The sequence below is a fragment of the Pongo pygmaeus genome, chromosome 10 (genome assembly GCF_028885625.2).
Source record: "Pongo pygmaeus isolate AG05252 chromosome 10, NHGRI_mPonPyg2-v2.0_pri, whole genome shotgun sequence".
NCBI lineage: Eukaryota > Metazoa > Chordata > Mammalia > Primates > Hominidae > Pongo > Pongo pygmaeus.
Genome location: NC_072383.2, coordinates 115,452,622 through 115,466,826, shown reverse-complemented (window position 1 = coordinate 115,466,826; position 14,205 = coordinate 115,452,622). Strand labels below are relative to the sequence as shown.

Here is a 14,205-nt window from a genome sequence, read left to right as displayed (position 1 = left end):
TGAAAAACAAAACAAAAAAAAAACCTGCCAAGTGAAAAATAAAATGACCATACTCACAAAACAAAAATTAGCTGTGATGCCAGAATTCAGGATAATGGGGAAGACGCCAGCCTTCACTTCTAGGAATAGAAAGGGTGGGGCTGATAGGGCAGCACCCCAGCAAGGAAGGTGGAGGAATCTGAGCAAGCTGGCGCTCACCAGAAAGAAGAAAATAAGAAGTAAAGAATGGTCTCATCTCCTCTCGAGGCTTTCTCTCTCTCTCTCTTTTTTTTTCAGTAGAGATAGGGTCTCACTATGTTTCCCAGGTTGGTCTCGAACCCCCAGCCTCAAGCAATCCTCCTGCCTCGGCCTCGCAAAATTTTGGGATTATAGGTATGAGCCACCACACCTGACCGATATTTTCTCACGGAAAATAGTAGGCCACAAGATAATTCTTACCATCATTCCTACTGCAGTACTAAAACAACAGCCTATAAGCCCGCCAGGGCACAGCAACACCATGATCTAATAAGTAAGCCGGGTGTGGTGGCTCACACCTGTAATCCCAGCACTTTGGGAGGCCAAGGCAGGTGGATCACTTGAGATTAGGGCTGAGAATCGCTTGAACTCGGAGGGTAGAGGTTTGCAGTGAGCTGAGATCACGCCACTGAACTCCAGCCTGGTGACAGAGTGAGACTCCATCTCAAAAACAAAAACAAACAAACAAAAAAACAGTAAGTAAGATTAATAATAACAATAACAGTATACTAAGCCAGGCACGGTAGCTCACGCCTGTAATCCCAGCACTTTGGGAGGCTGAGGCGGATGGAACACCTGAGGTCAGGAGTTTGAGACCTGGCCAACATGGTGAAACCCCATCTCTACTAAAAAATACAAAAATTAGCTGGGCGTGGTGGCGGTTGCCTGTAATCCCAGTCACTCGGGAGGCTGAGGCAGGAGAATTGCTTGAACCCGGGAGGTGGAGGTTGCAGTGAGCAGAGGTCACGCCATTGCACTCCAGCGTGGGCAACAAGAGTAAAACTCCATGTCAAAACAAACAAACAAAAAACAGTATACTAGAGGCCAATTATTGGCTGTTGAGTATGTGTCAGATAGGAGGCTGAGCACTTTATGAATCATTATCTTATTTCTTAAAAATAACAATAGGTAGTATTTATTCATCACTTGCTGTGTGCCAGGCTCTATGTTAAATATTTCAATGTGTGTTAATAACAAATATAGTAGGCCAGGACAGTGGGTTATACCTGTAATCCCAGCACTTTGGGAGGCTTAGGTGGGAGGACTGCTTGAGACCAGGAATTTGAGACCAGCCTGGGCAATATAGTGAGACTTCGACTCTATGAAAAAATTTAAAATTTAGCCAGGTGTGGTGGCACACGCTTGTAGTCCCAGCTACTCAGGAGGCTGAGGTGGGAGGATCACCAACCTGGGAGGTGAAAGTTGTAGTAAGCGAAGGTTGCAGTGAGCTGAGACTCTTCCAGCTCTTCCAGCCTGGCTGAAAGAGCAAGACCCTGTCTCAAGGAAAAAAAAAAAAAAAAAAAAAAAAATATATATATATATATACACACACACACACACACACACACACACACACACATATAGTAAAAATAATGTGTTTTACACATATTAACTCAAATTTAACATCACTGTGATCCCATGAAGAATATAAAATCATACCCCAACTTTATAGATGAGGAAACTGAGGTACAGAGAGGTTAAATAATGCACCTAGCATCACACAACTAGGAGGGGACAGAGCTAGGGTGCAGACTCCAGCAGTCTGAGTTATTACACAGCACTCCTTTACACGAGCCAACCAGTGAGGAAGTTTCTATCATAACCCCCGCTAGACAGATGAGGAAACTGAGGCTCAGAGAAGCCAAGTGACTTGCCTGAAGTCACACAGCTAGTTCAAAATCCTTTTGAACCCAGGTCTGACTCAGAATCCCACACCCTGAAGCCCATGTTGGTCTCTGCGGCCTCTCCCTGGGCTTCAGAGGAGGAGCCCCCACCCCACCAGCTGCAGGCAGCCTGCGTGTGAAGCCCATGGCTAGGACACCCACACCCGCAGAACTCACCGAGCTTATGCTGGAAGCACAGTTTGGCCAGGAGGATCAGGATGAAGGGGAGTCCTTTCTGGAGCCAGCAGATCACAGCCTTCAGCTCGGACAGGGCGGGGGCGGGCGTCCCAGGCTGCTCGTCGCCTCCCTCCTCCGAGTGCCCCCGGTGGTCCCCACCCACGTGCTGCAGCAGGGAGCCCCCGCGGTGGCCGCTGTGGTGGAAGTGGTGGTGGGGCTGGCGGTGGTGGTAGGCGCCCCCCTCGCCCCGGCCCCCTCCTTCCTCCCTGGACGCGGGCATCTGGATGAACACGTCCCCGCCGCCAGCCGAGGAGCCCAGCACCAGGCTGGAGGGGAACGAGCTGGTGGGGAGGCTGCCTGATAGGCCCGAGAAGAGCGCTGGTGGGGAGGCCGCCTCTGCCTTCAGACTCTCAAAGACGCCACCTTCATCCACACTCGCCTCGGAGCTGAGCGCCTGGCTGCGGTTTCTGGGTGCCAAGGGGAGAGAAACCCCAGGAAGTCAGGCAGATGGAAAAGACCTTACTCCAGAGGAGGATGGGGACCAATAATATCAATTATGTTATAGGATGAGCTGTGTCCCCCTCAAATTCACATGAAGTCCTTCCTCCCAGGACCTCAGAATGTGACCCTGTTTAAAGACAGGCTCTGTACGAGGCAATGAAGTTAAAATGAAGTCACTGGAGTGGGTCCCAATCCAGTGTGACTGCTGTCCCTGTAAAAAGAGGTTAGGGCTGATGCAGTGGCTCATGCCTGTAATCTCTGCACTTTGAGAGTCAGAGGTGGGAAGATCACTTGAGCCCAGTTGTTCAAAACCAGCCTGGGCAACATAGGAGACCCCATCTTTACAAGAAATAGAGCTAAATTAGCCAGGCATGGTGGCACATGCCTGTAGTCCCAGCTACTCAGGAGGCTGAGGTGGGAGGATCACTTGAGCCCAGGAGGTTGAGGCTGCAGTGAGCCAAGATCTCACCACTGCACTCCAGCCTGGGCGACAGAGAGACTGTCTCAAAAGGGGGCGGGGGGGGGGGGGGGAAGAGGAAGAGATTAGGACACAGACAGGTACAGAGTAGACCATGTAAAGATGCAGGGAGAAGATGGCCATCCACAAACCAAGGAGGGAGGCCTCAGAAGGAACCAACCCTGCTGATGCTCTGATCTCAGCCTTCCAGCCTCCGGAATTTGTTAAAAGAAATTTCTGTTGTTTAAGCCCCCCAGGGTGTGGTACTTTGTTACGGCAGTCCTAGGAACTAATACAAATAATATTAATAACAATAGGTCATAACTTTTATTGAAACCTACTATGTGTCAGATAGTCTTCTGAGTGTTTTGCATTGATTAACTTACTAAATCCTCCCATCAACCCTGGAATTAAGTCCTACTGATAGTCCCACTTTACAGATAAAGAAATGGAGGCTCAGAGAGAGAAAATAACTTGTCCAGAGTCACAGAGCTGGTAAGGGATGGAGCAGGGTAGATTCGAACCCAGGGCGACTCTCTCTTGAGCCCACTTTAGTAACCAGCACACTTCGTTGAAAAGTGAGCACAGAATTCTACGATTCTAGAATTACCTCGGGATCCCAAGGACCCCTGGCTCTGCAGTCTTCAAGTTCAATGGCCTCCAGTTCCCCCAGAGGGGCCAGCCTTGGTCACAGCTGACATTGGGTGGGCAGCAGAGAGTAATGCTAAGAAGACTTAGCTAGGAGGCCCACATTCAAACTCCAGCTCCACCTGTTCTAGGGGCCTTATACCTCTGCACTCAGTTTTCTCACCTGAAAAATGTGCCTTTATTCCTGAATAGAATTCCTGGGGGTGGGGGTGTTAAATTTAAAATACGTTTTGCAATAATAGGTTCTCAATATGTGGGAACTGTTATCTCTAGTTCCTATGGAAGACCTGCAGGGCCAAATTGCTTTCCCTAGTTCCAAGCAAGGGCCCCTTGAGTTGGAATCAGGCAAAGGATTCTGTGGCTCTTGCAGAGCCACTGCTGGCGGAGCAGAGAGCCTGGAGTTAGGCCTGCAGGAATGTAGAGCCCAGAATTGGGTGCAGTTTCCTACGAACATCAAGTTCTGGATACCATCTTTCTATTCTTGGGTTCATCCTCTTTTCTTTCTTTTTTTTTCTTTTGAGACAGAGCCTCACTCTGTCGCCCAGGCTGGAGTGCAGTGGCGCCATCTCAGCTCACTGCAACCTCCACCTCCCGGGTTCAAGCGATTCTCCTGCCTCAGCCTCCCGAGTAGCTGGGACTACAGGCACCTGCCATCATGTGTGGCTAATTTTTGTATTTTTAGAGAGATGGGGTTTCACCACATTGGCCAGGCTGGTATTGAACTCCTGACCTCAAGTGATCTGCCCGCCTCGGCCTCCCAAAGTGCTGGGATTACAGGCATGAGCCACCATGCCCGGCCGAGGGTTCAACCTCTTTTCAAGTGGAATCACTACATTGCAAACTCAGTCCACACCACAGATGCAAGCAGAGCTGATGTGCTCGACGTGCATGTGTTGGGGAGCAGGAGGACAAAGAGCCACTCCCTCCTTCTCTCACCCTGCAGGCACCTCCACAGACCGCTAAGAGACTCCAGATATACCATGAGCTTCCTGAAAATGGGCTGGGCTTCATTCATCCTTTGGACCCCACAACCCCAGGCACACAGTAGGTGCTTAATAAATGTATGCGAGATGTCATTCAGTCCAAAATGGCAGCAGGAGGGAGGCTCTGGTGGAAATTTTCCACTGTTTTCACACTTGATCTCATATCATCTATTATACGAGACCATTATCCACAGAGTGAGATGGGAGTAGCCCAGGCTGGAGTAGTGTGATCATAGCTCACTAGAGCCTCAAACTCCTGGGCTCAAGTGATCCTCCCACCTCAGCCTCCTGAGTAGCTGGGATTATAAGCGTGTGCCACTGCAATTGGCTCCAGGAAATATGTTTTAAAATATATAAAAGACCAGCCATGGTGGCTCACGCTTATAATCCCAGCACTTTGGGAGGCCAAGGTGGGCAGATCGCTTGAGCCCAGGAGTTTAAGACCAGCCTGGGCAACATTGCAAGAACCTGTCTCTACAAAAAATTAAAAAATTAGCCAGGCATGGTGGCACGCACCTGTAGTCCCAGCTAGTGGGGAGGCTGAGGTGGGAGGGTGGCTTGAGCCCAGGAGGTGGAGGTTGCAGTGAGTTAAGATCACGCCACTGCACTCCAGCCTGGGTGACAGAGATGCTTTCTCAATAAATAAGTAAATAATAATAAAACACGTACAGTCCAGCATCCATATTTAAGGATTCAACCAACCTTAGGTTGTGGACCAAAACCTACAGATACAAAAGGCTAACTGTCCTAGCCATTTTGTACCAGGGACTTCAGCAGCTGCATTTTCTCGTATCCATGGGGTCTTGGAACCAATTCCCCCATGAATATGGAGGGCCAACTGTATTTGATTATTTCACGATCCCACTAAAAGCCCTCCCAGGGCTTCCCATTCTGTGTTCCTTTCCATGGTCTCAGAGGAACCCTCTAGATAGGTACAAATATCATTCCCAAATATCATGTTCCTTACTGACAAAGAAACTGAGGCTCAGAGAGATGAAGTTGCCAGGCGCCCTGGATTATTTGGCCCCAAACTCCAATCTTATCATGTGCCCCTTTCTCGTCGTTCAAGGGCTTTCTACTACAGCCTGTCACCTTCACCAGATGTCTCCCCTACCTGTACCCCATCCCAACTGGGTAACGCACGCTCATCTGTCAGATTTCAGCTAAAATCTCCTTTCCTGGATTGAGGCTTCACTCCTTCCCAGACAATGACAGTCCCCTGCTCCTTGTTCTCACCGCACCCTCATGTCCCCTGCACAGGATTGATCACAGTTGTCATTTTATTCCTCATCTTTCCCTTGAGACCTGTGGCTCTCAACCCTGGCCATATATTATAATCACTTGGGGGAACTTTTGAAAAAGACAGGTGTCCCGACCCCACTGGAGACCAATTGAATCAAAATCTTTATGGGTGGGTCCCAGCGTCTGAAGTTACTCAGAGTCCCCTCAGTGATTCTTGTTTTTTTTTGAGCAGGGTCTCCCTCTGTCACCCAGGCTAGAGTGCAGTGGCTCAATCTTGGCTCACTGCAATCTCTGTCTCCCGGGCTCAAGTGATTGTTGTGCCTCAGCCTCCTGAGTAGCTGGGATTACAGGTGTGCGCCACTATGCTTGGCTAATTTTTGTATTTTCTGTAGAGATGGGTTTTCACCATGTTGGCCAGGCTGGTCTCGAACTCCTGAGCTCAAGTGATCCACCCGCCTTGGCCTCCCAAAGTGCTGGGATTACAAGCATGAGCCACCATGCCCCACTGCCCCCCGCTACAGTAATTCTAATGTGTGGTCAGTGCTGCAAACCATAGCTTTGGACAGAGCTCCACTCCACAAGGTCAAAGACCATAACCTTGCTCCCCACTGTATCTTTACCACCGTGCACAATGCACCTGGCACTCGGAACATGCTCAATAAAAATTGTTTGAAAGAATGCGTGAACAGGCATACTAAACGCTCTGAGAAGCCCTGCAAGTGAAATAATGGACTTTGCTTAAGCCCAGTGTTCCTCAAACTTATTTGACCACAGAATTCTTTTTATCCATGAAAAACCATTTAACATCTTGCAGAATACCTGTGACACACAGCAGGGGGACACAGTGGTTTCCCTTGCTGCACGAACTGGGCCTGCAGTTATGTTACTAAAAACCTGGTGAGGCCAGGCGCGGTGGCTTATGCCTGTAATCCCAGCACTTTGGGAGGCTGAGGTGGGCAGATCACTTGAAGTCAGGAGTTCGAAGCAGGCTGGGTGTGGTGGCTCACACCTGTAATCCCAGCACTTTGGGGGGCTGAGGTGGGTGAATCACTTGAGGCCAGGAGTTTGAGACCAGCCTGGCCAATATGGCAAAAACCCCTCTCTACTAAAAATACAAAAATTAGCCGGGCATGGTGGTGCAGACTTGTAATCCCAGCTACTTAGGAGGCTACGGCAGGAGAATCACTTGAACCTGGGAGGCAGAGGTTGCAGTGAGCTGAGATTATGCCACTGCACTCTAGCCTGGGCAACACAGTGAGACTCTATCTCAAAAAAAAAAAAAAAGTCTGCTGCAATGGAGGAAACTCATGATTGGATTCCCTCCCTCACAAAGCCCCATCCCTGCTGGCTCCAAAAGCCCAGGAAATATGTGCTCCTCCTCCACTGGGCTCTGGATAATAATAATGATAATATTAATAATGACAACAACAGCAAACACCATGGCTATGATCCTCAAGGGGCCTTGAGCTTTTTCTGCACTTCAAAGAGCTCAGCTCAGAAAGCAAGAGTCCCGGCAGGTACCCATGTTGGCCCATGAGGAGGCCACTCTCTCTCTGTGGCCACCCAAGGGGCCCTAGAAAGCCATCCCGTCCCCCTTGAGCTTGCCAGCACTCTGAGTTCACTGGGCTCAGGGGCCTCCAGTACAACCAGGGAAGACTCAACCCACCAAGGGGCTTTTTATAGCTGGCCTCCCTTCTCTGGGCCTCTCTGCTGCATCCAGCCAAGATTGCCGAGATTTCAGCCTGACTGGGAAAGAATATTCCTTAGGGGGACAGAGGCTGTGCTTCCAACTTAACCACTTAAGCGCCAGAGCTTGAGGCAACCCAGGAGGAGAAGTGGTTCTGCTCAGACAGTAGGCAGCCAAAATGTGCTATCTCAAAGCACAGGTGCTAGGGGACACATGGATGGGGGCCCAAATCTCAGCCCTGCTACTTCCTGGCTGTGTGACTTTAGGTAATTTCCTTCCCCTCACTGAGCCTCAGCTTCTGCATTTGTAAAATGGGTGCTCTCACTGGGGTAATGTGGTGGTTGGCACAGCATAAGTACTCAATACACGGTTTGAGTTTCCTGCTGTGGTCTCTGCCCCCAAGAGATCTCATGGTTCACTTGAGAGCAGATGACAATGTTGTCTTTAGAGGCGGAAAAGGTTCCAACAGGCAGGCTTATTATAAGCCGGATGCTGTTTCTGCATCTTCACACTCACTCCTTCATCCATAAACAACTCTTTTTTTTTTTTTTTTTTTTTTTGAGATGGAGTCTCACTCTGTCACCCAGGCTAGACTGCAGTGGCATGATCTCTGCTCATTGCAGCCTCCACCTCCAGGGTTCAAGTGGTTCTCCTTCCTCAGCCTCCTGGGTAGCTGGGACTACAGGCATCTGCCACCACACCAGCTAATTTTTGTATTTTTAGTAGAGATGGGGTTTCACCATGTTGGCCAGGCTGGTCTCAAACTCCTGATCTCAGGTGATCAGCCTGCCTTAGCCTCCCAAAGTGCTGGGATTACAGGCATAAGCCACCGTGCCTGGCCCATAAGCAACTCTTGAGTTCTGTTACCTGCCATTTTTGGATGGAGAAGCTGAGACCTAGGGGTGAAGTCACGTACCAAAGTCACCACAGGTGAGAAGTGGCTGAGCTGGGGTTTGGCTGAGCCCCGTGTTCTTCCCTGCAGAACAGGCAGGCACCATACAAAACTCAGTCCCAGTGCTGGGACTGGGGGATACCATTTGTGATTCTGTAGCCAACCCCAGAGTCACAGGGGGATTGGGATGTGAGGAAGGGAAGGCTTGGCTGCCCGCCCCTTGGATATATGTGCTAGCACAGGGCTTCTGGGGCTGGAGGCTGTCCCAACCTGAGAACAGGCCCCCAGGTGTGTTCCCTCCTGGGTTTCAATAGATATAAATTCTAGGCTGGGTGCAATGGCTCATGCCTGTAATCCCAGCCCTTTGGGAAGCTGAGGTGGGCAGACTGCCCAAGCTCAGGAGTTCGAGACCAGCCTAGCCAACATGGTGAAACCCCATCTCTACTAAAATAAAAAAAAATTAGCCAAACGTGGTGGCGCATGCCTATGGTCCCAACTACTTGGGAGGCTGAGGCATGAGAGTAGCTTGAACCCGGGAGGCGGAAGTTGTAGTGAGCTGAGATTGTGCTACTGCACTCCAGCCTCGGTGACAGAACAAGACTCCATCTCAAAAAAAAAAAGTGAAAAAAAAAAATTCTAGCTCATGAGTGTTTTTTAAGTGTTTTTTTGTTTGGTTTGTTTTTTAGATTCTACCTGGTATCTATTAATCACAGGGCCAAACTGACGGCCAAAGTTATTTACATGTCCTTGTGATCCAGAGCTATAAGCCCATAACCCCAACCACTGCTTCATTTAACGTTTTTTTTTTGTTTGTTTTTTGTTTGTTTGTTTTTTTTTTTTGAGACAGGGTCTCACTCTGTTGCCCAGGCTGGAATGCAGTGGTGCAATCATAGCTCACTGCAACCTCCACCTCCTGGGCTCAAGCAATCCTCCCACCTCTGCCTCCCGAATAACTAGGACCACAGATGTATGCCACCATGCTGGCTAAGTTTTTATTTTTTTGTAGAGATAGGGTCTCCCTATTTTACCCAGGCTGATCTCAAACTTCTGGGCTCAAACGACCCTCCCACCTTGGCTTCCCAAAGTGCTGAGACTAAAGGTATGCACCACCATACCTGGCTAGTTTTAAAATGTTTTTGTAGAGACAGGATCTCCCCATGTCACCTAGGCTGGTCTCCAACTCCTGGACTCAGGTTATCCTCCCACCTTAGTCTCCCAAAGTGTTGGGATTACAGGCGTGAGTCACGGCATGGCCCTTCCTTTATCTAAGTTTTACACACGCAGCCAATATTTCTCCTGTCCTAAATCATCTAGGGCCAGACACCAAACTAAAGAGCACCTTGAGGCCGGGAGTGGTGGCTCGCGCTTATAATCCCAGCGAGCAGGAGCTTGGGCGGCCAAGGTGGGCAGATCGCTTGAGCCCAGGAGTTTTGAGACCAGCCTGGGAAACATAACAAAACTCTGTCTCCACAAATACAAAAATTAGCCGTGCATGGTGGTGCATGCCTTTAGTCCCAGCTACTTGGAAGGCTGAGAGGTAGGAGGATTGCTTGAGCCTGAGAGGTCGAGGCTGCAGTGAGCCGAGATCGTGCCACTGCATTCTAGCCTGCGCAACAGAGGGAGATCCTATCTCAAAAAAAAAAAAAAAAAAAAAAGAAACCACCTTGGTACCCCAGAGCCCACCAACATGATTCAAACTGGCCAGTCCTAAAGTATTTCCCCTGCCTTGCCTTTCTTTCCCCCAGAAAACACAATAAAGGCTGTGTCCTATGCTTTTTCCTCGGTCCTTTCTGCCCTCTGACTGATGCTGGTGCTTCCCCAGGTGGCCCTGCATGCAGCAGTATGCTCCCTCCTCTTGAGAAATGGAAGAAATAAAAATCTCATCTTTCAACATCATTAGCCTCTCCGTGTTGTTTCTCGGAGCTATGATCTCAATGTTTGTGTAGATTCTTACGTTGAAACCTAACCCGTGCCAGGCACAGTGGTTCACGCCTATAATCCCAGGGCTTTGAGAGGTCAAGGTAGGAAGATCGCTTGAGCCCAGGAGTTTGAGGCCAGTCTGGACAACTTAGTGAGACCCCGTCTCTACCAAAAAATTTTAAAAATTAGCTAGGTATGGTGGCACATGCCTGTAGTCCCAGCTACTCGGGAGGCTGAGGCAGGAGGATCGCTTGAGCCTAGGATTTGGAGGCTATAGTGAGCCATGATCACCACTGCACTCCAGCCTGGGTAACAGAGCAAGACCCTCTCTCAAAAAAGAAAACTAACCTGTAATGTGATAGTACTGGAAGGTGGGCCTTTGGGAATGATTAAGTGATGAGATGGGCTCTTCACGAATGGGATTAGTGCCCTTAAAAAGGAGACCCAGACAGATCCCTTTCCCTTCACCACGTTAGGACATAGCAAGAGAATGGCCATCAGTGAACCAGAAAGTGGGCCTTTCGCAGACACTGAATATGCTGGAGCTTTCATCTTGGACTTCCTAGCCTCCAGCACTGTGAGAGATAAACATTTGTTGTTTAAACCACCCATTCTATGATATTTTTGTGATAGCAGCCTGTATGGACTAAGACATCTCTATAAATCAAAATTCCACAGGTACATTCATTGATACAATGAGTCAGGTGGCTCACCTATCACACAAGACTTTGAAATTTAGCATAAAAGAAAGAGCAAGCTATTATGCATTGAATATTTAGTATGAGGCCATCACTGTCACTCTAACAACTAACGCTGAGTGGGAGGTATTGTTCAATCCAGTTTCAGGTTGCCCCTCACCACCCGAAGCCCAGAGCCCTCAGATGGAACAGAAACAGGGATGCCTACCTTTCAGGTGGAATGTTATCCGTGTTGCTGCTGTGGCGTCTCTGCATCTTCCTTAACACCTAAAACCCAACACATGGGTGAGCCAGAGTCTCCCAACACTCCCACTGCCTGTCAGATTGCCAAGGTAATTGTAAACTGCAAACCTGCACTAGTCGTATCTTAGACCCCTAGTGCCCTCTGGCATTTTCCAAAGTGGGTTTCAATCTTTCATGCCATTCCATCCTCAGTGTGACATTCTATCCCATGAGGAAAGCTATCACCCCATTTCACAGAGGAGGACGATGAGACTCAGAGGTGGAGGAAGTCCTCATGTGAGAGGATAACACAGTAAACTGTGCAGCCAAGAGGTGCCGGATGAAGTGAAGTGGGCAGCGGACTGGCAGGAGACATGGATTCTGGGTTGATGCTGCCGCTAACTTGCTGTGACCCTAGACAAATCAGTAACCTCTCTGTGGCTTCAGATTCCCCATGTGTTACATGGGAGGGGTAGAGTGGTCAAACCAAAACTTCCTTCCAGCTCTCACATTTAATCAAGTAGTAATAAAGATGCAAATTCTCTTGGAGACGTGTCACCTGATTCACTGTGAAGAGCCACATGGACTTCAGAACTCCATGTTGACGACACTGGAGGTAGGCATTCGGGACTCCTCAGGGGGATGTGACCACTGGATCCCAGAGAGGACAGGCCTCCCCCTCCTCTTCGTCTCCAGAGGGATGCACAGTCAGTGGAGCTCGCCAGAGACTCCAAACCTGGATGGAACAGAACACTTGGATGAACAGTCCCTGCGATACCTTGAATCTGCTAAGAAGCCTTAAGACATTGTTGGTAGCTATAAGCAGATGATTCCATCTGCTCAGTATCTCTAGGTAGCCTCTCAGTGATCTCCCTTTGAAACTCTTTTTTTTTTTTTTTAAGATGGAGTCTTGCTCTGTCATCCAGGCTGGAGTGCAGTGGTGTGATCTTGGCTCACTGCAACCTCTGCCTCCTGGATTCAAGTGATTCTCCTGCCTCAGCCTCCTGAGTGGCTGAAATTACAGGCTTACAGACATGCGACACCATGCCCACCTAATTTTTGTACTTTTAGTAGAGGTGGGGTTTCACCATATTGGACAGGCTGGTCTCAAACTTCTGACCTCAAGTGATCCACCTGCCTTGGCCTCCCAAAGTGCTGGGATTACAGGCATAAGCCACCATGCCCGGCCCTCTTTGAAACTCTTAATGTATTGTATTTCATTCTATTGTCAAACTAAGAGTCCTGACTGGGGAAGCCAGAAAATATGCTTTAAACCCTCCAATGGCTGCCCAGTGCAATCAGAATCAAACCCGAGCTCTGTCCACAGCCTACGGGTTCTTCCTGATGTAGCATCATGTTTCTAACTGCATTTCCTCCCATTCTCCCTTTTCCCACTCCTGTCCACCCACAGTGGCCCTTCTGTTCCTCTAATGTGTCAGCATGTCCCTGCCTCAGGGCCTTTGCACTTGCTGTGCCCTCCCCTTGGAATACTTTCTCCTCTAAATGTGGCAGGGCTTGGTCCTGCAGGGCAGATGTCACCTCTTCCCAGAGGCCTTCTCTTCTCATTCTCCTGACTCCCCATAATATTGCCCTGTTTTATATTATTCATAGCACTTATTTGTTCATGTTTGCTTATTTATTTATGATTTGTCCCCCCATTAGAATATAAATGCCATTCCTGAAAGTAGGGATCCTGTCTACTTGGTTCACCCCTCTGCCTCAGCATCCAGGACACTGTTTGGCACAGAGTAGTGCTCAACAAGTATTTACTCAATGAATAAAACATCTATGGGTCTCCCAGTTCCCCTTTTCTAGATCCCTTGCTCCCTGTCCCACCTTTCACCCTAGCAAGGTAATAAGGGCCATCTACTTCCCATGAATAGGTTTAGCCTCTGTGAATATCTTCTTGTCTCTGGAGGCAGAGCCAATATTGTGGATATAGGGTGTCTATATCAGTCAGATGGTGTCTGACTATTAGTTCAGGGCACGATTATTGGCTGTTGAATGACTTCCTAATCCTGACCAGGCTTCTTGAGGGGGCAGCAATGGTGTCACTAGGGCCACTGATTAAAAACGACCCGCCAGTGAAGCCTCCTTTCTCTTTTGAAAAATTAGGTAACAAACCGGTCAGCAGCAGCATCTCCATATATCAAGAAAAGGTCATTATATAAATATTTTTCAAGAATTTGCAATTTCAACTTAATCCTCTCGCCCCTCCCTCCATTATCCCACATTGCAAATCCTTGGGGGAAAATAAAATTCATATTCCAAAGTTCTCATCCACACATTTAACACCGCCTCCTAAATCGAATGCTCGAAACTCTACTTTCGGATGCTTGTATTGGAAGAGGCTTCGGATTCTTTGTTGGAAGCAGGCCGTACATAATTCTGGAATAAATTTTTGCACGCGGGATGCATCTGAATGAATGAAACGCTTTTTAACCCTCTGCTCCGTACATCCCACTATGTCCCTTTGAAGGACCGCACCGAGACTTTTCGATGCTTGCGATGGTTCAAGTTGCGCCCCCGGGGCCCGTTACAGGACTGCATCGAAATGCACTCAGAGGAGCATCGCCTGCATCACTTGGACTGGAAGCCGGCAGGTGCACTTCGGGAACAACGTCGCGAGCGCTTTTCATCCCTGCAACCAACACACAGCGCAAAACGCTCTGGGACTGCAAGGGCAGGAGACTACACAGACCATGCTGGGAGAAAAGAGAAAAAAATCGCGTTCTCTTTTTACCTGCCCAGACAATTCAGCAATCACAGCCGCATCATTCAGGTCCAGCCAAGCCAATCACTCGCGCAGCCTGGGCAGCATGTGACTTCCGATACTTCCGGCCTCCTATTGGGTGGTTTCTCGGCGTCGCCGGGTCC

General features: G+C 49.0%; 1 protein-coding gene across 3 annotated transcripts in view; it reads right to left on the bottom strand.

The window, feature by feature from the left end:
* Positions 1-14,151, bottom strand: part of RNFT2 (ring finger protein, transmembrane 2) — a 116,023-nt gene extending 101,872 nt beyond the window's left edge. The window contains exons 1-4 of one of the 3 annotated variants that reach the window (XR_010122711.1): positions 14,072-14,139; positions 11,888-12,064; positions 11,315-11,373; positions 2,079-2,545 (exon numbers count right to left, since the gene is read on the bottom strand). Coding sequence is in view for 2 of the 3 variants with exons in the window: in XM_063646759.1 (XP_063502829.1) it covers positions 2,079-2,545; positions 11,315-11,373; positions 11,888-11,911 (550 nt within the window). In the remaining variant the exon portion in view is untranslated. Of the gene's footprint in view, positions 1-2,078; positions 2,546-11,314; positions 11,374-11,887; positions 12,065-14,071 lie in introns of all 3 variants that reach the window. The other 2 variants (XM_063646759.1, XM_063646758.1) reach the window with 2 other exon arrangements.
* Between the last annotated feature and the right edge of the window lie 54 nt (positions 14,152-14,205).